Here is a 24,238-nt window from a genome sequence, read left to right as displayed (position 1 = left end):
TTCAACATAGAGTAGGAAGGCAGCAACGCAAGATGCAAAGGAACGGTGGTCTCTGTTAACTAAGCTTCCTCTTATAAGCTATTTCCATATGCAACAAAGATCCTCAGAATATGGACTGTATCTGTGTAGGTCAGAATACTTTAATTTATTGTGCAGAATTAACTCCTGAATGCACTGTTGTAAATACCCATTGTTTAACCATTGGGTACGTGAGCTGCTGACATAAGAACGTTCTCCTCTTTCATTGCCAGTCAATGGTGAGCTCGCTGATGCCAGTGGGCAGGAGCAGCACTATTGCAGTCAGTCTCAAGGCCCTGGGGTGGGTAGCTGGGTGACAGAGCCACACACGTCCCCTCACTCACAAAGACCCTGTTTCTGACAGTTATCTATCAGCACTGTATCCGATGGGCCGGAGCGACCCGTGGCCACTCCTGTCCTCTGAGCTTTTCACTTTAACATCAGTTGCAGCTTTATTGGTAGTGGTGATCGGAGTACAGCATGTTAGGCAATTAACCCACGTGTCCTTGGGATGTGGAAGAAAACCCACACAGCCACAGGGAGAATGTGCAATCTCCTCAGGTAGCTCTAAAGATCTGGTCTGGACCTGGTCCTTGGTGCTACGGGGCAGCAGCCATTAGCTGTGTGTCCGTGCTGTCTGATAATAGGCAGCATTGAAGGCAAAAACCTTTGGTTATTTGAAAGGATAGGGTTCATAAGGTGTAGGAGCAGAATTAGGCCATTCGGCCCGTCAAGTCTTCTGCCATTTAATCATGGTTGATCTATCTTTCTCCCTCAACCCCATTCTCCTGCCTTCTCCCCATCACCCCTGACACCCGGAGCAATAGATAAGATAAGGCTGAACCAAAAGACGTCATGAGGAAGGACAACGGATGGTAAAATGAACTTTGGACCAATTCTAATAATTTGGGCCAATTATTTTATTGCAAACTCCCAATGTGTTATGAGACTTTGCTATGTTTGCACATTGCTGACTTCAGCACTGTGGTGTTATTGATATATGTGGCACATTATGGCAGCCAGTATCAGGACCTGGCTCACTTGATTGTAGTAACTTTCACAAGTCTTTTGGTGGGTTTCCTCCACTAATAGTTTTAGTTGAGGAGAGTAAGAAAAAAGAGAAATTAGATCTATGCAAGAAGATAGGCACAAAATGCTGGAGAACTCAGCGGGGCAGGCAGCATCTCTGGAGAGAATGAATAGGTGACGTTTTGGGGCAAGACCCTTCTTCAGACTGATGTCAGGGGGGCGGGGCAGGCAGCATCTCTGGAGAGAATGAATAGGTGACGTTTTGGGGCAAGAAGAAGGGTCTCGACCCGAAACGTCACCCATTCCTTCTCTCCAGAGGTGCTGCCTGTCCCGCTGAGTTACTCCAGCATTTTGTGTCTATCTTTGGTTTAAACCAGCATCTGCGGTTCCTTCCTACACATTAGATCTATGCAAACCTTTCTGCTGAGAGACTGTAGACTCATTGAAACAAGCAGCCTACCTTCTGGGCTCCAATGGTCCCATCATTCTACCTTGTTCTGGAGTTGACTCCTGTACTGCAGATTAGTGAAGAGATACCACCAAAGCAGGAATCTGCATCATGATGTGAAGAATTGCTCCTTGTGTACAATGTGTATGGGATCCATCTACTGATCTACGGTGCATTTTAGTGTACAATGTCTTTCACAAACAATGTAATTCACTTGTTTGGTTACAATTCTGGCATATCGTTGTAATACTGTACATGTATTCCAGGAGCAGGTGCCAAAGTAAAATGGCCTTCCTGTAACACTGCAACAAATGTTGAAAGCAAGATTTAAAGAACATAGAAACAGAAGATAAAAATATCATTCTCTATTTAAATATTTAATTTGTATAAATGTTACAGCCAAATTAGGTTTTGGATGATTAAATGAGTGCTAAAAATAATCCTGTACAGTAAGGGTTTTCTTGTTCCTCCAGCTCTGGCTGCTCGTGGTGACCACAGCAAAGGGAAGTATTTTAGTTGATTTGAATAGTAGCTGAGTAAACATGTCGGTGCCACAGCCACAGCAAGCGGAAGAAATCCAACCCATCGCAATGGTGTTGAAACAGCCTGCACTTAATCCTCAACAGAATGGTAGTTCCATCAACAGTTCCATCAAAGGGCTCCTATTCACCTGGAAGTTGCTTCCAATGTCCAGATTTGGATCTGCTCAGCTGAAGCCCATGAAACATCTGGCGCATGAGGACAGATGTAAATCTGTGGAATTTTCTGCCACAGAAGGCAGTGGAGGCCAATTCACTGGATGTTTTCAAGAGAGAGTTAGATTTAACTCTTCGGGCTAAAGGAATCAAGGGATATGGGGAAAAAGCAGGAACAGGGTACTGATTTTGGATGATCAGCCATGATCATATTGAATGGTGGTGCTGACTCGAAGGGCCGATGGGTCTATTCCTGCACCTATTTTCTATTACTCCTAACAGCATTGTTTAAGAAGGAACTGCAGACGCCGGTTACACCGAAGATAAATGCTGGAGTAACTTAGCAGGTTAGGCAGTATCTCCAGTGAAAAGGAATAGGTGACCTTTCTGGTCGAGGCCCTTCATGAGACTGAGAGTCAGGGAGGGGGACACTGGAGGTAGGGGAAGGTACAGAACAAAGCAGAGCCACCACTGATGATTCAGGGAAGGTGGAGCCCACAATGGTCCATTGTTGGCTGGGGATGAGGTGATAATGAAGGAATATAAACGGTGAAGTTAGCAAGGGGACTACTCCTGCACCTATTTACTATGTTTCTATGACAGGAAAGTTAAGTTTAGTTTATTGTCACGCGTACTGAGGTACAGTGAAAAGCTTTTATTGCGTGCTAACCATTCAGCAGAAAGACAATACATGATACAATCGAGCCATTTCCAGTGTGCAGATACATAAGGGAATAACGTTTAGTGCAAGGTAAAGCCAGCAAAGTCCGATCAAAGATAGTCTGATGGTCACCGATGAGGTAGATGGTAGTTCAGCACTGCTGTTGAGTTCCCACATTCATAAGTTCTCAGAGCAAAATTAGGCCATTCGGCCCATCAGGTCTACTTTGCCATTCAACCATCTATCTCTCTCTCTCTCTCTCTCTCTCTCTGTCCCATGGGCTGGCGAGCTGAGAGGATGTTTTCCCTCATGAAATAATCAAAGACCAGAGAGCAGAATATCAGAATAAAGGTAGTCCATTTCAGAGTGAGATGTGTTTGGATACTATTGTCAATGTACTGAGGAATAGTGAAAAGCTTTTGTTTCCATGCTCAGGAGTCAAAGTAAAAACTACATTAATACAATCAAGACATCCACATTGTACAGATAAAGGAACAACATTTAGTGCAAGATATAACATTGAAATCTGATAAAGTCGGTTTAAAGGTAATTCAATGGTCTCCAATTAAGTACATGGGAGGTCAGGACTCTTCTAGCTGGTGAGAGGAGGGTTCAGTCGCCTGATAACAGCTGGGAAGAAACTGTCCCTGAATCTGGAGGTGTACGTTTTCATACTTCTGTAGCTTTTGCCAAATGGGAGAGGGGAGGAGGGAGTGGCCGGGGTGAGACTGGTCCTTGATGATGCAGTGTGAAGTGTAGATGAGGTCAATGGAAGGGAGGTTGGTTGTTTGATGGTCTGGGCTGCGAATTACAGAAATTCTCTGTAATTTCTTGTGGTCTTGGATGGAGCTGTTCCCAAACCAAGCTGTGATGCATCCCCTTAAGATGCTTTCTCCGGTGCATCTGTAGAAGTTGGTGAGAGTTGTAGGGGTTCATGCCCAACCCCCTAAGCCTTCCAAGTTGGTGTGCATTCTTCGATGTGATAAATTGCTGGTGATATTTGAAGAATTTATTCGAAGGAAGAGTTCTTTCTCACAAGGATTATCAGTCTTTGGAATTTCTTTCCAGCAAACTGAATCCCTTTACGTGTTCAAAGCTGAAATAGATGTTTGATTATTAAGAGCCTGGATAGCTCAGTCGGTAGAGCATCAGACTTTTAATCTGAGGGTCCAGGGTTCAAGTCCCTGTTCAGGCGTTGTCATTATATTGTGGACATTGTCACCCACCCCACTGATCCGATGCACTCACGGACAGCTCCAATGACCGGTATTGTCTGTGCTGCACGTTCTACCTGTCAGCTCTGGTCTCTCACATCCCATAGATGGATGGATGAATGGATGAATGATACTTTATTGTCACCATTGAAATGCTTCGTTTTGCCCACAAGCACACGTGTTGGAGCTGACAAAGTTACAAAGTTAAGTGACCTACCATATAGATCTTTATAAACGTTAAGTGCTTAACTTGTGCGGGTTGGGAGGGTGTTTGGCAGCTGTAAATTAAATTGCCTCTGGTGTGTAGGTGACCGGTGGAGTGTGGAGATAGTTGGTGAGAATGTGGGGAGAATATAATATAGAGGATTGGCCTAAAAAGGTGGTAGATGTTTGGAGAAACTCGATGGGCTGAAAGGTTCGTAGCCATGCTGTATCTCAGACTTTGACTCTTGAAGGATCAAGGTTATAGAGAGAGCAGAGGAAAGTGGACTTGAGGAAAGTTTAGACTTTAGAGATACAGCGTGGAAACAAGCCTGTTGACCCACTGTGCCCATGCCAACTGGCGATCATCCCACACACTAACACCATCCCACACACTAACACCATCCCACACACTAACACCATCCCACACACTAACACCATCCCACACACTAACACCATCCCACACACTAACACCATCCCACACACTAACACCATCCCACACACTAACACCATCCCACACACTAACACCATCCCACACACTAACACCATCCCACACACTAACACCATCCCACACACTAACACCATCCCACACACTAACACCATCCCACACACTAACACCATCCCACACACTAACACCATCCTACACACTAACACCATCCCACACACTAACACCATCCCACACACTAACACCATCCCACACACTAACACCATCCCACACACTAACACCATCCCACACACTAACACCATCCCACACACTAACACCATCCCACACACTAACACCATCCCACACACTAACACCATCCCACACACTAACACCATCCCACACACTAACACCATCCCACACACTAACACCATCCCACACACTAACACCATCCTACACACTAACACCATCCTACACACTAACACCATCCTACACACTAACACCATCCCACACACTAACACCATCCCACACACTAACACCATCCTACACACTAACACCATCCCACACACTAACACCATCCCACACACTAACACCATCCTACACCAGGGACAATTTTACAATTTTTACCAAGTCCAATTAAGCTAGAAATCTGTGCGTTTTTGAAGTGTGGTGGGAAAACGGAGAAAACCCACGCATGTCACGGGGAGAACGTGCAAACTCCAAAAGGACAACGCCCGTAGTCAGGATGAAGCCCGGGTCTCTGGCGCTGTAAGGCAGCAACTCTACCATTGCACCACCGTGCTGTCCTGTGGTAGAACCATCCCGCATGGAAACTGGTCCTTCGGCCCAACTTGCACATACCGACCATAATGCCCCAACTACCCTGGTCCCCGTTTGTCCATATTCATCTAAAAATGAGGGCTCGTCCGGGATTTGAACCCGGGACCTCTCGCACCCTAAGCGAGAATCATACCCCTAGACCAACGAGCCAGGTCGGTTGGATTTGCTATGGTTTTATTGCATGGTGGAGGAGCCCTACCTCCATCTCGATCTTTATCTCACATTTTAGATACATGCATCATTTTGTTTTAGTTTTCCTTTCTCAGTTCATGGTGCCAACTCTTAATCAGATACACCATCACTGGCATTGGCTTCCATGTGCCTATCCACAAGTATCCTAAATGCCACTATTGTACCGGTCCCATCCACCACCCGTGGCAGTGCATTCCAGGCACTCACCACTCGTTATGCGTTACCCCACTCACCTTAAAAGCTATGCCCTCTAGTCTTTGAGTTTATGGCAGGATCTCATTGTAACTTACCGGATAATGAAAGGCCTGGGTAGACTGGATGTGGAGAGGATGTTTCCGGTAATGGGAGTGTATAGGACCAGAGGTCACAGCCGCAGAATAAAAGGACATACCTTTTAGAAAGGCGATGAGGAGGATTTTCTCTAGCCAGAGGTTGGTGAATCTGTGGAATTCATTGCCACAGAAGGCTGTGGAGGCCAAATCAGTGGATATTTTTACAGGAGAGATAGATTCTTGATTAGTACGAGTGTCAGGGGTTGTGGGGAGAAGGCAGGAGAATGGAGTTAGGAGGGAGTGATTGATCAGCCGTGATTGAATGGTTGCGTAGACGTGATGGGCCAAATGGCCTAATTCTGCACCAATCACTTATGACCTTATGAGATCATAGTTAACGTAGCTGGGAACTGGGCACGATGCGTCTGTCAGGCTCACTGGTTAAATGTAGAAATCCACGAATAAACCCAGAGAAAAATAGACTTTTTACAGATATCTCGATGTAAATTTCTGCATTTAAAAGATGAAGGACTATCATCTGGAAGATTGGAGAAGGGTGTTGACCCAAAATGTTATCTGTCAATGTTCTCCTGAGATGCTGCCTGAGCCGCTGAGTTACTTCAGCACTCTGTGTCTTTTTAAGGTCAATCATCTAATGGCTTAATATCTACAGTGAAAATTTCTCTCAGTGTCATAGTGTGTTGGCGTGAATTCGATGGGCCAAAGGGCCTGTTTCCATGCTGTATCTCTAAAAGGCGGACAGAGTAATTGTGGCCTTTCGATATATTCCCAGGTCGAGGATTGTTTAGTAGTTGCTCAGTAGGTCAGTGCGAGCCTCTGGGATTAACGTTCCTCTCTCAGTGGGGAGGGAGCTGGTTGGCTTCTGTTTGTTCATCATTCTAGTGTAGTGCGGTTGCCAACTTCCTCAATCCCAAATACGGGACGAGGTGACATCACCGCCCCACGCCCCACGTGCCCTCACCCAGCCAGCGGCCTCGCAACCCGCCTCCCGGCCCGGGCGGCCGCCATTGGTGGAGCGGGAGCACGTGGTCATTGGCGGGGTGAGGTCACATGGGGCGCGAGGCGGTGACGTCACCCTTTGTCCCTTATTTGGGAATGAGGAAGTTGGCAACCCTACTAATACGGGACAAGGGCGGTCCTGTACGGGACAAACAAATTTGTCCCTAAATACGGGATGTCCCGGCTAATACGGGACGGTTGGCAATTCTAGTTGCACTGTGTCACACCACAGCTAAATGCTCTGGCAGAGTGCCTTGCTGAAGTGGGAGTGATGGCAAGCTGTGCTGGGATACGGCATCACTCCACAAGCCCAGGCACGTTCATGGTCCTCGAACCCATCGGCAGCTGCCCGAGCCTGCAACCACGGAACCGTCCCCAACACAATGCCCCTTTACTCATCCCCACCACCACTGACAGGACAGCGCTGGCCATTGCAAACTACCAGGCCATAAAGTATTATCAACTGAAGCAAAACTGGCTGACCTTTACCGAGAAACGCTGCTGTGAACAAGCACAAATCCCAGCATGACGTCTATCCAAGCTGCAGGCAACAGTCATAGAGTCACACAGTGTGGAAACAGGCCCTTCGGCCCAACCTGCCCATGCTGACCAACAAGCCCCATCTACACTAGTCATAGACATAGAGTTACACAATGTGGAAACAGGCCCAACTTGCCCACACTGACCTACATGCCCCATCTACACTGGTCACATAGACATAGAGTCACACAGTGTGGAAACAGGCCCTTCGGCCCAACTTGCCCACACTAACCTACATGCCCCATCTACACTGGTCACATAGACACAGTCACACAGTGTGGAAACAGGCCCTTCGGCTCAACCTGCCCATGCTGACCAACATGCCCCATCTACACTAGTCCCACCTGCCTGCGTTTGCACATATCCCTCTAAACCTGCCCTATCCATGTACCTGTCTAAATGTTTTTTAAACATTGCGATAGTCCCTGCCTCAACTACCTCCTCTCGTAGCTCGTTCCATACACCCAGCACCCTTTGTGTGTAAAGGTTGTTCACTGCTCAGTCTGTTGTCACAACAAACCTCTTTGATTGTTAGTAATGAATGTGGCCAACATTCCACTGTAACACAATCCCAGTGCACCAGCCTTTCCCTTCAGCTCATCGAGTTTCAATGTAAACCAAAGGGGATACCAAAACCCATCTGGTGAAGATAGACACAGGTAGACACATATTGACACAGGTAGACATAGATAGGCACAGGTAGACATAGGTAGACACAGATAGACACAGGTAGACATATAGACACATAGACACAGGTAGACACAGATAGACACAAATAAAAGGGCATACCTTTAGCAAGGAGATGAGGAAGATTTTCTTTAGTCTGGTTAATCTGTGGTAATTATGATACAAACATTAGATGTCTTTCACATCAATGGACTTGGTAATCAATATATTTAATAAATCATCTTATATTTGTAGAATGTGTACACGGTTTCTTAAAAAATATATTTCAGTAGGACAGATAGAGTTTGTAGACACGATGACGTTATGGACTTACACACAGCATACACGCCATGAGGATCTGGAATAGGCCACTCGGTCCCTCGATCCTACCCCACCAGTCAATGCTTATGGCAGTGTAGGGTGGAACTGCAGATGCTGGTTTACACCGAAAATGGACACAAAATGCTGCAGTGACTCAGCGGGCAGGCAGCATCTCTGCAGAGAAGGAATAGGTGACGTTTCAGGTCGAGACCCTTCTTCAGACTGAAAGATAAAGGTGAGGAGGGAGGGGACAGGCGGCGAGAAAAGGCCAGAACAAATCAACAGTTGACCTCAGGAAGGGTGGAGCCCACAATGGCCCATTGTTGGCTGGGGAAGGTGTACTAATGACAAGGATACAAGGATGCAAACAGTAGGATGACTGGAGATAGACACACAAAGCTGGAGTAACTCAGCGGGTCAGGCAGCATCTCTGGAGAGAAGGAATGGGTGACGTTTCAGGTCGAGATCCTTCTGAAGAAGGGTTTCGACGTGAAACATCACCCATTCCTTCTCTCCAGAGATGCTGCCTGTCCTGCTGGGTTACTCCAGCATTTTGTGTCTATCTTCAGTGTAAACCTGTTCCTCCACAAGAGATCTCCAGACTGACCCACCCAATCCCCTCCGCCCTCCACTCCTGCTGTCCAAAGGTCAGCAGGGCTGGGCTGAGGTTTAGTTTAGATACACCATTCGGCCCATCAAGTCTACTCCACCGTCCAATCATGGCTGACCTATCTCTCCCTCCTAACCCCATTGTCCTGCCTTCTCCTCATTATCCCTGACAACCGTACTAACCAAGAATCTGTCCATCTCTGCCTTAAACATATCCATTGACCCCCATAGCCTTCTGTGGCAAAGAATTCCACCGATTCACCACCCTTGGATGAAATAAATTCCTCCTCATCTCTTTCCAAAAGGAATGTTCTTTTATTCTAAGCTTGTGCCCTCTGGTCCTAGACTCTCCCACTCCTCTCCACACCCACTCTATCCAGGCCTTTCATTATTCGGTAAGTTTCAATGAGGTTCCGCCCTCATCCTTCCAAACTCCAGCGAGTACAGGCCCAGTGCCACCAAACACACATCGTGTGTTAACCCACATGTTTGTGGGATCATTCCTGTAAACCTCACTCCTGGGATGAGTAGTGGTGGCGGGGTAGCGCTCTGTGCAAGACCACACGCTGAGTATTGTGTACCGCGCTGGTGTCGAGTGGCAACAGGAGTGATTGCTGGGTATTGTCAGCGGCCTCCTGCAGTGTGGTGACAGTGTCGTTTTTCAGACACAATGGTGTTTGGTTACTGCTGGGTGGTTACATGGAAACAGGTCTTTATCAAGACAGCTTTCTATTCTACTTGCCAATTTACAAAGTTACTCAACAGGTTCCGTGGTTCCCGATCAAAACCGTGTTGTAACCAACCAATCCCCAGTCACAGCAAGTATTGCTGAATTCACCATTGGTGCTGTGGAGAGTTGTGCAACATTCTCTCTTGCCGAACCTCTCCCTTCAACACCCTGCACTTCCACATCTCTCGTTCCCCTCTCCCCTGACTCTCAGTCTGAAGAAGGGTCTTGACCCGAAACGTCACCCATTCCTTCTCTCCAGAGATGCTGCCTGACCCGCTGAGTTACTCCAGCATTTTGTGAATAAATACCTTCGATTTGTACCAGCATCTGCAGTTATCTTCTTACATAACAGGAATGAGTGGGTCAACATATGATGAGCGTTTGTCGGCACTGGGCCTGTACTCGCTGGAGTTTAGAAGGTTGAGGGGAGAACCTCCTTGAAAGGCATAGATAGAGGATGTGGAGAGCATGTTTCCACTGGTGGGAGAGTGAAGAACCAGAGGTCACAGCCTCAGAAATTAGGAAGGAGGTGAGGAGCTTTTTTAGTCAGAAGGTAGTTAATCTGTGGAATTCATTGCCACAGAAGGCTGAGGAGGCCAAGTCAGTGGATATTTTTAAGGCAGAGATAGACAGATTCTTGATTGGAACGGGTGTCAAGGGATATGGGGGCAAGGCAGGAGAATGGGGTTAGGAGTCAGAGATCAGCCATGATTGAATGGCGGAGTGGACTCGATGGGCTGAATGGCCTCATTCCACTCCTGTAACTTGTGAACAGCATCATCTGTGCAGGAAGGAACTGCAGATGCAAAATTATCTAACAAATTTGTCCAATGCAAATTGGAGGAACAGCACCTTATATTTCACTTGGAACCCAACTTTAAGCCCAGCGGTATGAATGTTCCTGAAGAAGGGACTCGACCTGAAACATCACCCATTCCTTCTCTCCACAGATGCTGCCTGTCTCGCTGAGTTACTCCAGCATTTTGAATGAATGAATGAATGAACAAGTTTATTGGCCAAGTATGTGCAGATACAAGGAATGTGCCTTGGTGCTCCGCTCACAAATGACAACACAAACATACAGTTAACAATTAAGAATAAAGCATAAACACATCAAAACAATAAGGATACAACATCACGGTCTAAACATGTGGGTGAAAATAAACCAGAGCAAAAAAGAGACTACAGACTTTGGTTATTGAGTAGTGTGGGGGGTGGGAGTGTGTGTGTGGGGGGGGGGGGGGGGGGGGTGTATGTGTGTGTGTGAAAGTGGTGTGTGTTCAGCATGGTGTGGGGGTGGGATCTCAGGTTGTGACCCAATTACCGAGGGAGAGAGTGCGGGACTGTGATCTTGGTGTGAGTCAGAGTGGAGCCGGGGTGAAGCTGGTTTGGAGCCAGGGTCCCCGCCGCTGCCCGGGGGGGGGGGGGGGTGAGGGTAGACTAGACTAGTGTCCCTCTGCCACCCTCCCTCCCAACAACATGGACCAATGAAAGCCGCCTGCAAGAGGATTCCTCTTTCATTCAAGCGCCGTTCTCGTGTTTCAGTGGAACAGGGCGCCGGGGGAATGCGTGTCCACACAAAGCCCTATTGTGTGTGTGTGTTTGAATGTGTGTCGGCCACGCCTGAGGGAGGGAGGGAGGCTCAGCATCCCGGGACTCCACAAGGAAGTGTCCATGCGCCCTTTAAACGAGGTCGCAAACCCTCTCCACTCTCCCATGTGTAGAGTCTCCGTCTATCCCAGCGCCACTGTCCCAAGTTCTGCCCACTATCCCGGGCCAACACTGTCGGCGAGGGGGAGCCCAGCGTGGGTGAGATAGGACACGGACCTCATCACTCATCCAACAACGTGAGTATCTCTTAAATGTTCCCGTTAAACAGACTTCACTCTGAAGAATATTTACCCAGCCAATGTCTGATGCATCTCGCAGGTGACCCACGTTCAAAGCAGCAGAGACCCGAGACCCCTTTCCCAGTGCAGATTCAGTGGGGGTATTTAAGGCAGAGATAGACAGATTCTTGATTAGTGCGGGTGTCAGGTGTTATGGGGAGAAGGCAGGAGAATGGGGTTAGGAGGGAGAGATAGATCAGCCATGATTGCATGGCAGAGTAGACTCGATGGGCCAAATGGCCTAATTCTGCTCCTATCACTGATGAACTTATGAATTCACCACCCAACTCATAGCTAAGTGTCTCATCCCGGAATGCCACCCATTCCTTCTCTCCAGAGATGCTGCCTGACCCGCTGAGTTACTCCAGCTTTTTGTGTCTATCTTCGATTTAAACCAGCATCTGCAGTTCCTTCCTACACACTGGGAATTATTCACCTCCCAGATACCAGGAACAAAACTACATGGAGGCATTGGAGCAATTTTAAGCAATTTATTGATCAGTTTAGTTTTTGTCACCTGCACCGAGGTACAGTGAAAAACTTTTGTTGAATGCTTACCAGTCAGCAGAAAGACTACATTGCCTTTATCGTGTATCTGTATACTGTGGACACCTTCATTGTAATCATGTATAGTCTTTCCACTAACTGGTTAGCACGCAACAAAAGCTTTTCACTGTACCTCGGTACGCCTCGGTACGGCTGACAATATACTAAACTAACTGACTGGTAGACACAAGATGCTGGAGTAACTCAGCGGGACAGGCAGCATCTCTGGAGAGAAAGAATGGGTGACCTTTTCAGGTCGAGACCCTTCGTCTGAAGAAGGGTCTCGACCCGAAACATCACCCATTCCTTCTCTCCAGAGATGCTGCCTGACCCGCTGAGTTACTCCAGCATTTTGTGTCTACCTTCGATTTAAACCAGCATCTGCAGTTTTCTTTCCTAATTTACTAATCCACAGTGTACAGATACAGGATTATGGGAATGACATTTAGTGCAAGATAAAGTTCAGTGAAGTCTGATCAAGGTTAGTCTGAGGGTCACCAATGAGGTAGATAGTAGTTCAGGACTGCTCTCTGGTTGTGGTAGGATGGTTCAGATGCCTGATAACCGCTGGGAAGAAACAGTCCCTGAATCTGAGGTGTGCGTTTTCACACTTCTGTACCTCTTGCTCGATGGGAGAGGAGGGAGTGACCGGGGTGAGACTGGTCTTAGATTATGCTGCTAGCCTTGTAAATGGAATGAGAAAGCTGTAACAGATTGGTGATATGGAGCAGCTTGTTACATTAATTGGCTACTGTAAATTGGGCGGCATGGTGGCGCAGCGGTAGAGTTGCTGCCTCACAGCGCCAGAGACCCGGGTTCGATCCTGACTACGGGCGCTGTTTGTACAGTTTGTACGTTCTCCCCGTGACCTGTGTGGGTTTTCTCCGAGATCTCCGGTTTCCTCCCACACTCCAAAGACGTAGGTTTGTAGGTTAATTGGCTTGGTACAAATGTAAAATTGTCCCTAGTGGGTGTAGGATAGTGTTAGGGTGCGGGGATCGCTGGTCGGCGCGGACTCGGTGGGCCAAAGGGCCTGTTTCTGCGCTAAAGTGAAAACGAACTTTCCCGTAGAGTGGTAGAATCTTGGGGATTGATGGGATAATATGAGGCTGTGTGGGGTGAGTGTTATTGAGTGTGGGGTGAGTGTTATTGAGTGTGGGGCGGTGTGTACGGAGGCAGTGGTTGGGGGGCCTGTTTCCGTGCTCTCTGATTCTGTCCCTCAAGGAATTGTCAGGCTGAGGGACTATCGTACAACAGGCTGTTAGTGATAGATGGAAATCTTTAGTCAGAGGGTGGTGAATCTGTGGAATTCTTTGCCACTGAAGGCTGTGGACGCCAAGTCAATGGATATTTTTAAGGCAGAGATAGATAGATTCTTGATTAGTACAGGTGTCAGGGGTTATGGGGAGAAGGCAGGAGAATGGGGTTAGGAGGGAGAGATAGATCAGCCACGATTGAATGGTGGAGTAGACTTGATGGGCCAAATGGCCTAATTCTGCTCCTATCACTTATGACCTTGTGAAACCTGAAATCAATGCAAAAAAATGCAGGAAACACACAGCAGGTCCGAAGGCATCAGTGGAAAGAGATATGTAGGATGGGACTGCAGATGCTGGTTTACACCGAAGATAGACACAAAATGCTGGAGCATCTCAGTGGATCATGCTGCCTGTCCCGCCGAGTTCCTCCAGCATTTGTGTCTATCATCTGTGGAAAGAGAGGCAGCGTTAAACTGAAATGTGACCTCAGCCTTCCCCTGCACACACTAGTAACGTTCTCTGTTTCTCTGTCACACTAACCTGCAGCACTTTAGTGGTTTTTACATTAGGGATAGGGTTGCCAACTGTCCCGTATTAGTCGCCATTTAGTAATTTGGGCTAAAATGGTTTATCCCGTACGGGACCGCCCTTGTCCCACACTAGGCCAGCAGGCCGCTGTCGGCCGGGACAGTGTAGGCTAACGCCATGTGTTCGCTTAATGGAGGTTGCGTAGCAACCCACCTCCCGGCCCGGGCGGCCGCCATTTGTGGAGCGGGGGCACGTGGCCGCTGGCTGGGTGAGGTCAGGTGGGGCGCAGGGCGGTGACGTCACCTTGTCCCGTATTTGGGAGTGAGATAGTTGGCAACCCTAGACATAGGGGCTGAGTACAGTTGCCTACTTCACTCAAAGACAGAACAAGCAACAACAACAAATTACATTTATATAGCACCTTTCAGCCCTGGGGAGAGGAAATTAAACCCATCCAAATGGCTTTTAAATGTTGTTATAGTCCCTGCCTCAACTATCTCCTCCAGCAGCTCGATCCATACACCCATCACCCTCTGCAACTGCAGACACTGGTTAATACACAAAAGGACACATTGCTGGAGTAACTCAGCAGGTCAGGCAGCATCTGTGGAGAACATGGATAGGTGACGTTTCACAGAGTGCTGAAGTAACTCAGCGGGTCAGGCAGCATCTGTGGAGAACATGGATAGGTGACGTTTCACAGAGTGCTGGAGTAACTCAGCAGGTCAGGCAGCATGTCTGGAGAACATGGATAGGCGAAGTTTCAGGTCAGAGTCTGAAGAAGGATCTTTTCTCCAGAGATGCTGCATGACCCACTGAGTTACTCCAGCACTTTGTATCCTTTGGATCTTGTATGTTTGAATCAGGTCATCCTTCATTCCTATATCATATCATATCATATATATACAGCCAGAAACAGGCCTTTTCGGCCCACCAAGTCCGTGCCGCCCAGCGATCCCCGTACATTAACACTATCCTACACCCACTAGGGACAATTTTTACATTTACCCAGCCAATTAACCTACATACCTGTACGTCTTTGGAGTGTGGGAGGAAACCGAAGATCTCGGAGAAAACCCACGCAGGTCACGGGGAGAACGTACAAACTCCTTACAGTGCAGCACCCGTAGTCAGGATCAAACCTGAGTCTCCGGCGCTGCATTCGCTGTAAAGCAGCAACTCTACCGCTGCGCTACCGTGCCGCCCTCTGTAGTTTGTTTAGAAACATTGAAAATAGGTGCAGGAGGAGGCCATTTGGCCCTTCGAGCCAGCACCGCCATTCAACATGATCATGGCTGATCATCGAGAATCAGTACCCCGTTCCTGCTTACTCCCCATATCCCTTGATTCCGTTAGCCCTAAGAGCTCTATCTAACTCTCTTGAAAACATCAGTTTAAGTTCAAACTTAGTTTAATTTGTTCAGTTGAGTTTAGTTTATTGTCCCGTGTACCGAGGTGCTGCTATCCAGTCATCAGAAATATTACAATTGAGCCGTCCAGTGTACAGATACAGGGAAAAACGTGAATGACGTTTAGTGCAGGATAAAGTGCAGTAAAGTCCGATCAAAGATAGTCTGAGGGGCACCAATGAGGTAGCTGGTAGTTCAGCCCTGCTCTCTAGTTGTGTTGGGATGGTTCAGTTGCCTGATAACAGCTGGGATGACGCTGTCCCTGAATCTGGAGGTGTGCGTTTTCATCTGCTTACATAAAGGCACAGGCTGGGGCCTGAGCGATTCACCGCAGACACACGATGCCTTCATCCACAGGCAAATGGTGCAGATCGCTGGGTCTGATCAGCTCTGACACAATGGGCACAGTGACGTAGCAGACATTTGATAATCAAATGAAGGTGGAAAGTATGGTCAGGACAAGTTACACAGAAGCAGGCAAATCAGCCCAACCTTTGCATGGGGAGCTGAATATTAAGGAGGTCTGGCAGCCGACCAAGGACTCACTGCTTTCCCCACAGAGACCCCTCTCTGCTTCCATCACCGTCACAGTCATGCAAATAGGCCCTTCTGCCCATACTGTCCCTCACTGTTTCCATCACAGTCACGCGCACAGGCCCATAACGCTCATGCTGTCCCTCTGTTTCCATCACAGTCACAGAAACAGGCCCTTCGGCCCACACTGTCTGTACTGTCGTAATCCCTTTCAGGACTGGCAGCTGGGACTGTGGAAAAGTGCCAGTGGGCTGTACTGTACATTCTGTGCTGACCCGGTGATTGTGCTCATGTACGGGGTACGTGTTGGCCTTTGCTTACAAGGGGGGCAGGGAGAAGGTGATGCTGTCCTGCTGGGCGCAGCTCATCACAGACAGTCCCAACATATCCGCCAGGGTCAACCCCTGGGTGACAGCGTTGTCTTATCAATGTTAGCTGCAGAGTCTGGGTTTGCATTCCTTGCACTCCAGACTCGGGGACAGTTTCTTCCCAGCTGTTATCAGTCAACTGAACCATCCTACTACAACCACAACCTGGGGCAGTTTAAGAATAAGGGCTAGGCCATTTAGGACTGAGATGAGGAAAAACTTTTTCATCCAGAGAGTAAACACAAAAAGCTGGAGTAACTCAGCGGGACAGGCAGCATCTGTGGAGAGAAGGAATGGGTGACACATTCACCCAGAGAGTTATGAATCTGTGGAATTCTCTGCCACAGAAGGCAGTGGAGGCCAATTCACTGGATGTTTTCAAGAGAGAGTTAGATTTAACTCTTTGGGCTAACGGAGTAATTTCTTCACACAGAGTGGTGAGTCTGTGGAATTCTCTGCCACAGAAGGTAGTTGAGGCCAGTTCATTGGCTATATTTAAGAGGGAGTTAGATGTGGCCCTTGTGGCTAAAGGGATCAGGGGGTATGGAGAGAAGGCAGGTACAGGTTACTGAGCTGAATGATCAGCCATGATCATATTGAATGGCGGTGCAGGCTCGAAGGGCCGAATGGCCTACTCCTGCACCTATTTTCTATGTTCTATGTCTATGAGTCAAGGGATATGGGGGGAAAACAGGAACAGGGTACTGATTTTGGATGATCAGCCGTGATCATATTGAATGGCCTACTCCTGCATATATTTTCTAAGTTTCTAACTAGAGAGCAGTCTAGATTAGTTCAGTTTAGTTTATTGTCACGTGTACTGAGGTAGTGAAAAAACCGTGCCTCCCCTAAGTAGAGTAAACTTGATGGGCCGAATGGCCTAATTCTGTTCCTAGGACTTACAGACCCCAAAGGTCAAAGGAATGGGAAGAGGTGAGTGCTTAAGGCACTCCACATAGTGTAGGAGTTCAGTAACAGGGCAGAACTGGAGATGTACAGCCGATCTAAGAGAGTACCAGCCCTGGGGGGAGTTCCTAGAGAAGGGAGGGGTGAGAACATGGGTGGAATTGAAAAATATAATATAATATGGAGGCTGTGGTTAACAAGGAATCATTGTGGATCAGTTCAGAAGCAGGTTTAGCACTTTCTATCAGGTCAGTGTGTGAGACCGGGAAGGTGGCCAGGCTAACGTGTCGGGCTGAATGGAGAGTTTCATCTGAGAGCAGGTGGGGGCAGGGTTGGGCAATGATGATCTTGTGGAGCTGGCATGCTGAGGCCTCCACGTGACACAAGGTTACAGCCGCTCACAGGTTCATACTGTTAGTTCCAGGAGCAGAATTAGGCCATTCAGCTCATCAAGGGCGGCACGGTGGTGCAGCGGTAGCGTTGCTGCCTCACAGCACCAGAGCCCAGATTCCATCCTGACTACGGGTGCTGTCTGTACAGAGGTTGTACGTTCTCCCCGTGACCTACCTGGGTTTTCTCCAGGTGCTTCGGTTTCCTCCCACACTCCAAAGACGTACAAGTTTGTAGGTTAATTGGCTTCGGTGAAATTGTAAATTGTCCTCGTGTGTATATAATAGTGTTAGCGTGCAGGGATCACTGGTCGGTGCGGTCTCAGTGGCCCGAAGGGACTGTTTCCACGCTGTATCTGTAAACTAAACTAAGTCTACTCTGTCATTCAATCATGGCTGATCTATCTCTCCCTCCCAACCCCATTCTCCTGCCTTCCTCCATAACCCCTGACACCCGCACTAATCACGAATCTGTCAATCTCCACCTTAAAAATATCCATTGACTTGACCTCCACAGCCTTCTGTGGCAATGAATTCCACAGAATCACTACCCTCTGACTAAAGAAATTCCTCCTCATCTCCTTCCTAAAGGAACGTTCATTTATTCTGAGGCTGTGGCCTCTGGTCCTAGACTCTCCCACCAGTGGAAACATCCTCTCCACATCCACTCTATCCACATCCGCTCACTATTCGGTAAGTTTCAATGAGGTCCTCCCTCGTTGTTCTAAACTCCAGCGAGTGCAAGCTGAGGTGACACGGGATGTGTTTTAGCCACAGACGGTGGGTGAGGGGAGGGATGGAATCTGGGAACAGTGAGGATTGAGGTGCAGGGGACAAAAGCTGATGAAACATCATTGGTTGTCCCTCTGCAGAGAGCGATTGTTCAGCCCGTTACCTCAGGGCTATTTCCAAGAGATTAGCAGATTATTTTCCTTCAAGATTGTTCCATGTGACAATCAGATAAACTACTACTTCTGCCTTACAGCAGCAGAGACTTGGGTTTGATCCTGACCCTGGCTGCTGTCGGTTTGGTGTTTGCACGTTCTCCCGGTGACCGCGTAGGTTTTCTCCAAGTGCTCTGGTTTCCACCCACATTGCAAAGATGTGCAGATTTGTGGGTTAATTGGCCTCTGTAAATTGTCCATGGTGTGTAGCATTATAGGGTTGCCAACTGTCCCGTATTAGCCGGAACATCCCGTATTTTGGGCTAGTTTGTCCCGTACGGGACCGCCCTTGTCCCGTATTAGTAGGGTTGCCAACTTCCTGACTCCCAGATAAGAGACAAAGGGTGACGTCACCGCCCCGCGTGACCTCACCCAGCCAGCGGCCACGTGCTCCCGCTCCACCAATGGCGGCCGCCCGGGCCGGGAGCACGTGGCCGCTGGCTGGGTGAGGTCACGTGGGGCGCGGGGCGGTGACGTCACCTTGTCCCGTATTTGGGAGTGAGGAAGGTTGCAACCCGAGTAGCATAGAACTAGGACAGGTTTGACAAGACAATAGGTGCAGGAGGAGGCCATTCGGCCCTTTGAGCCAGCACCACCATTCAATGTGATCATGGCTGATCATTCCCAATCAGTACCCCGTTCCTGCCTTCTCCCCATACCCCCTGACTCCGCTATCCTTAAGAGCTCTCTCTAGCTCTCTCTTGAATGCATTCAGAGAATTGGCCTCCACCGCCTTCTGAGGCAGAGAATTCCACAGATTTACAACTCTCTGACTGAAAAAGTTTTTCCTCATCGTTCTAAATGGCCTACCCCTTATTCTTAAACTGTGGCCCCTGGTTCTGGACTTGAGAACATGTTTCCTGCCTCTAACGTGTCCAACCCCTTAATAATCTTATATGTTTCAATAAGATCCCCTCTCATCCTTCTAAATTCCAGTGTATACAAGCCTAGTCGATCCAGTCTTTCAACATACGACAGTCCCGCCATTCTGGAAATTAACCTAGTAAACCTACGCTGCACGCCCTCAATAGCAAGAATATCCTTCCTCAAGTTTGGAGACCAAAACTGCACACAGTACTCCAGGTGCAGTCTCACCAGGGCCCTGTACAACTGCAGAAGGACCTCTTTGCTCCTATACTCAACTCCTCTTGTTATGAAGGCCAACATTCCATTGGCTTTCTTCACTGCCTGCTGTACCTGCATGCTTCCTTTCAGTGACTGATGCACTAGGACACCCAGATTTCGTTGAACGTCCCCTTTTCCTAACTTGACACCATTTAAATAATACTCTGCCTTCCTATTCTTACCACCAAAGTGGATAATCTCACACTTATCCACATTAAACTGCATCTGCCATGCATCCGCCCACTCACACAACCTGTCCAAGTCACCCTGCAACCTCATAGCATCTTCCTCACAGTTCACACTGCCACCCAGCTTTGTGTCATCTACAAATTTGCTAATGTTACTTTTAATCCCTCCATCCAAGTCATTAATGTATATTGTAAATAGCTGCGGTCCCAGCACCGAGTCTTGCGGTACCCCACTAGTTACTGCCTGCCATTCTGAAAGGGACCCATTTATCCCCACTCTTTGCTTTCTGTCTGCCAACCAATTTTCTTTCCATGTCAGTACCCTACCCCCAATACCATGTGCTCTAATTTTGCCCACTAATCTCCTATGTGGGACCTTGTCGAAGGCTGTTTGAAAGTCAAGGTACACTACATCCACCGGCTCTCCTCTGTCCATTTTCCTAGTTACATCCTCAAAAGGGATGGAGGGATATGGGCCAAACGCAGGCAGGTGGGACTAGTGCAGCAATGTTGGGCGGTGTGGGCAAGTTGGGCTGAAGGGCCTGTTTCCACACTGTATCACTCTATGACTGTCTATGACTCTGACTCTGTGGCTGACTCCATGAATATCTGATTCTATGATGACGACTCTTTGACTCTATGAATGACCCTATGATTTTATGACTAATTCTATGACTCAATGAATGACTCAATGACTATCTGCCTCTATGAATGACTCTATGACTATCTGCCTCTATGAATGACTCTGTGACTATCTGCCTCTATGAATGACTCTGTGATTATCTGCCTCTATGAATGGCTCTCTCTATTGTGACTGTGTTTGCTCAGGCTGCTGCTTTCAGGATGAGCGTGTCGGAGGTGAAAGACTGTGATCTGGAGTGTGCCATCTGCTTCAGCAACTATAACAATGTGTTCCGTGCGCCCAAGCAGCTTGCCTGCAGCCACACCTTCTGCCTGGAGTGCCTGGCGCGGATGAACATGAAGGCGCAGGTGGCAGAGGCCATCCAGTGCCCCATCTGCCGCTCGCTGACCCGCGTGCCCAAGGATGGGCTGCCCAAGCTGGGCAACAACTCCAGCGTCTTGTCCTGCCTGCCCGAGGCCATGCAGAGAATCCAGAGCATTCGCTTCAACCGGGGCAAGGGCCGGCTCTTCGTGAAGAAGGGCCAGCGGTCCCAGAAGAAGAGGGGGAAGAAGAAAATGTTTGCCAGCTCAGTGAGTCAAAGCCTGGACGTGGGCCGCCCATCAGACGAGGACAATCGCCAGGAGACGGGGCGGCGGTGGTGGTGCTGTGCCCACAAGTCCCACGTCACCATCATGATCGTCGTCCTGGTCACACTGGCCATCCTCATCACTTCCATCTGGGTGTTTGTGGTGCGTTAGTCACCATCACCAGCAGTGACCAAGGTGGCCAACCTGGACAGAACCAGAGGCTTCAAGGAATGCAACGTGTGTGGTGAAGGATTTTCATACTGACATTCTTCTTGTAAACTTACTTGTAAATGTAAACCTGTTCTTACTCCAGCTCCTGAACGTCATCAACCTTCTCTCTGTTTGATTTGAACCTCATTCCCTGGATCACTGAAGCTACTGAGCTCCAGGTCACCACCTTTCTACACTTGGTCTTCTGTCTTCTGGTCATCTAAATGACTCTTCCCAACGTGGGGGAAACTCTGCCTCCACAAGCCTATGGAAAGGGATAACTTCTCATGTGGTCCAGTACGATGTAGCGATCTAGAAGGCAAAGAGTAATATATATATTAGCACTCAACACAAGACACACCGATACAAATTAGTGTAACGTAGAGAAGCTTCCAACACCAGCTGTGGGCCGACACAGGGTTGAATTTAATAAAAGGTAGAGTCCATGGTCGAGTTCAATAACACAATGCAGTCCGAAGAAGGGTTTCGACCCGAAACGTCACCCATTCCTTCTCTCCAGAGATGCTGCCTGTCCCGCTGAGTTACCCGGCATTTTGTGTCCACCTTCAATAATACAAAATATCGCCAACAAGAAGTAATTTCCAAACTAACGTTCTGCCCTGGTTCCAAGTACTTTCCCACCCAACTTGATTTCCAATTTGATGAAAAGAGACTGTGATTTCCAACATAAAACGCAGCATAATATGCATAATACATAATGCTTGAATGTATGAAAAAGGGTCTCAAGCCAAAACCTTCTCTCCAGAGATGCTGCCTGTCCCGCTGAGTTACTCCTGCATTTTGTGACTGTACATGCTTTCATTATTGGCCAATACCAGAATATCTGGCATGTCTACAGCCTAAAATGGACTATGATCCAATACAATCATAAATAAATGTATTATTGTCCATCGTTTATTATTGATGACATGTTCTCATGTGCCATTGTGCCCAGCATCAGTTACTACCCAATATGAATTATTGTTGAACATAAATTATTATTAAGAATGAATTGTTGTCCAACAAATAATTTCCAGCATGAATCATTGTCTAAAGTAAATTATTATCCATTAAGGTGTTGTGTTTGATCTGCGTTCTTAACCAACAGTGTTGTATCCAATATCATTTGCCGGGTTGGACAGAGAAATGCCAGTTCCCACTAAATCCTGCAAATCTTGCCCAGAGCAGGTGAATCGAGGACCAGAGGAGGTAGTTGAGGCACGGACTATCCCAATGTTTAAGAAAGATTTAGACAGGTACATGGATAGGACAGGTTTGGAGGGATATGGACCAAGCGCGGGCAGGTAGGACTAGTGGAGATGGGACATGTTGGTCAGTGTGGTTCAAGTGTTTTTACACAGAGGGTGGTGGAGGCCTGGAACGCATTGCCAGGGATGGTGGTGGAGACCGATACCATAGTTGTGTTTAAGAGGTTTTTAGACAGGCACATGGAAATGCAGGGAATGGAGGGATATAGGTCACGTACTGGCAAATTAGATCAGTTTAACTAGAGATCATGTTCACAAGTCATAGGAACAGAGTTGCTGCCTTACAGCGCCAGAGACCTGGGTTCGATCCTGACTACGGGTGCTGTCTGTATGGAGTTTGTACGTTCTCCCCGTGACCATGTGAGTTTTCCCCGGGAGCTCCGGTTTTTCCCCCACACTCCACAAAGACGTACAGATTTGTAGGTAAATTGACTTCTGTAAATTGTCCCTAGTGAGTGTAGAATAGTGTTAGTGTGCGGGGATTGCTGGTTGACGTAGACTCGGTGGGCCGAAGGGCCTGTTTCTGCACTGTATCTCTAAACTAAACTAAACTTTCAGTAATTCGTATAAAAGGACACAAATCTTCAATTCCCTTATCATTAAAAAAATCAGGTATTTGGAGCAGGCAGCATGGTGATGCAGCGGTAGAGTTGCTGCCTCACAGCTCCGGAGACGCCGGTTCAATTCTGACTGGGTGCTGTCTGTGAGGAGTTTACATGTTCTCCTTGTGACCGCATGGGTTTTCTTCAGATGCTCCAGTTTCCTTCCAGATCACAAAGACGTGTGGGTTTGTAAGTTAATTGGCTACTGTAAATTGTCTCTAGTGTATAAGATAGAACTAGTGTGCGAGTGATGGGGAACCAGTGTACGTGGTGGTGCGGAATAGGTGGGCCGAGGGGCCTGCTTCAACACTGCATCTCTAAAGTAAACTAAACTAGCAAGAGTGTTTTATTGACATTTGTACCAGAACAATGGTCTTACTTGCAGCAGCACAACAGATTTGTAAACACAGAACATCATAGATAATATACTAATCAAACAAAGACAAAATTCAATAAATTTAAAAAAACGATATTGTGCAAAAACAAAACAGAAGCTCACTGATAGTTTATTGTAGAAGCAAGGAAAATTCTGTTTATTTGTAGTGTGTTGCATTAAATGTGCCTGTAAAAATGCAACAGGTGAGAAGGTCATTGATCCTGCCCCAGTGTGTGTGACCATCAGACACGTGTGGCATGTAGAGGTCCCTCATCATTGTGCCCACGAACCAGTGTAGAGTCACACAGTGTGGAAGCAGGCCCTTCAGCCCTTCCACCCAACTTGCCCACACCGACCAACATGCCCCATCTACACTAGTCCCACCTGCCTGCGTTTGGCCCTTATTCCTCTAAACCTGTCCTATCCATGTACCTGTCTAACTTCAAGTAACCACGGCATTCCCTCTCTCTCTCTATCCCTCCCCATCCAAGTCACATTTTCACCCAGCAAACAATGGCCTGTTTCAATAGACAATAGGTGCAGGAGTAGGCCATTCGGCCCTTCGAGCCAGCACCGCCATTCAATGTGATCATGGCTGATCATTCTCAATC

General features: G+C 47.8%; 1 protein-coding gene and 2 non-coding genes across 5 annotated transcripts; 2 read left to right on the top strand and 1 right to left on the bottom strand.

Moving 5' to 3' along the window:
- The first annotated feature begins 67 nt into the window (after positions 1 to 67).
- On the top strand, positions 68 to 22,414 carry LOC144608312 (RING finger protein 225-like). 3 transcript variants are annotated; one of them, XM_078425943.1, is made up of 2 exons: positions 68 to 125; positions 20,791 to 22,414. In XM_078425943.1, exons 1-2 carry the CDS (start codon positions 111 to 113, stop codon positions 21,340 to 21,342), a joined length of 567 nt encoding a protein of 188 aa, XP_078282069.1. In that variant the 5' UTR covers positions 68 to 110; the 3' UTR covers positions 21,343 to 22,414. The 3 variants fall into 3 exon arrangements, 2 of the variants coding, with proteins under 2 accessions (XP_078282069.1, XP_078282070.1); XR_013549187.1 differs by lacking the exons at positions 68 to 125; positions 20,791 to 22,414 and adding exons at positions 11,322 to 11,724; positions 18,297 to 18,383; XM_078425944.1 differs by lacking the exon at positions 68 to 125 and adding an exon at positions 11,322 to 11,724.
- trnak-uuu (transfer RNA lysine (anticodon UUU)) lies at positions 3,974 to 4,046 on the top strand. The gene has a single exon. It is a non-coding gene; the product is annotated as a tRNA-Lys (tRNA).
- trnap-agg (transfer RNA proline (anticodon AGG)) lies at positions 5,606 to 5,677 on the bottom strand. Its single transcript has one exon. It is a non-coding gene; the product is annotated as a tRNA-Pro (tRNA).
- Positions 22,415 to 24,238: the final 1,824 nt, after the last annotated feature.

Source organism: Rhinoraja longicauda, chromosome 31, assembly GCF_053455715.1.
Source record: "Rhinoraja longicauda isolate Sanriku21f chromosome 31, sRhiLon1.1, whole genome shotgun sequence".
Taxonomy (NCBI): Eukaryota; Metazoa; Chordata; class Chondrichthyes; order Rajiformes; family Arhynchobatidae; genus Rhinoraja; species Rhinoraja longicauda.
The sequence above is the reverse complement of the archived record's forward strand: the minus strand, read 5'-3'. Positions and strand labels throughout refer to the sequence as shown.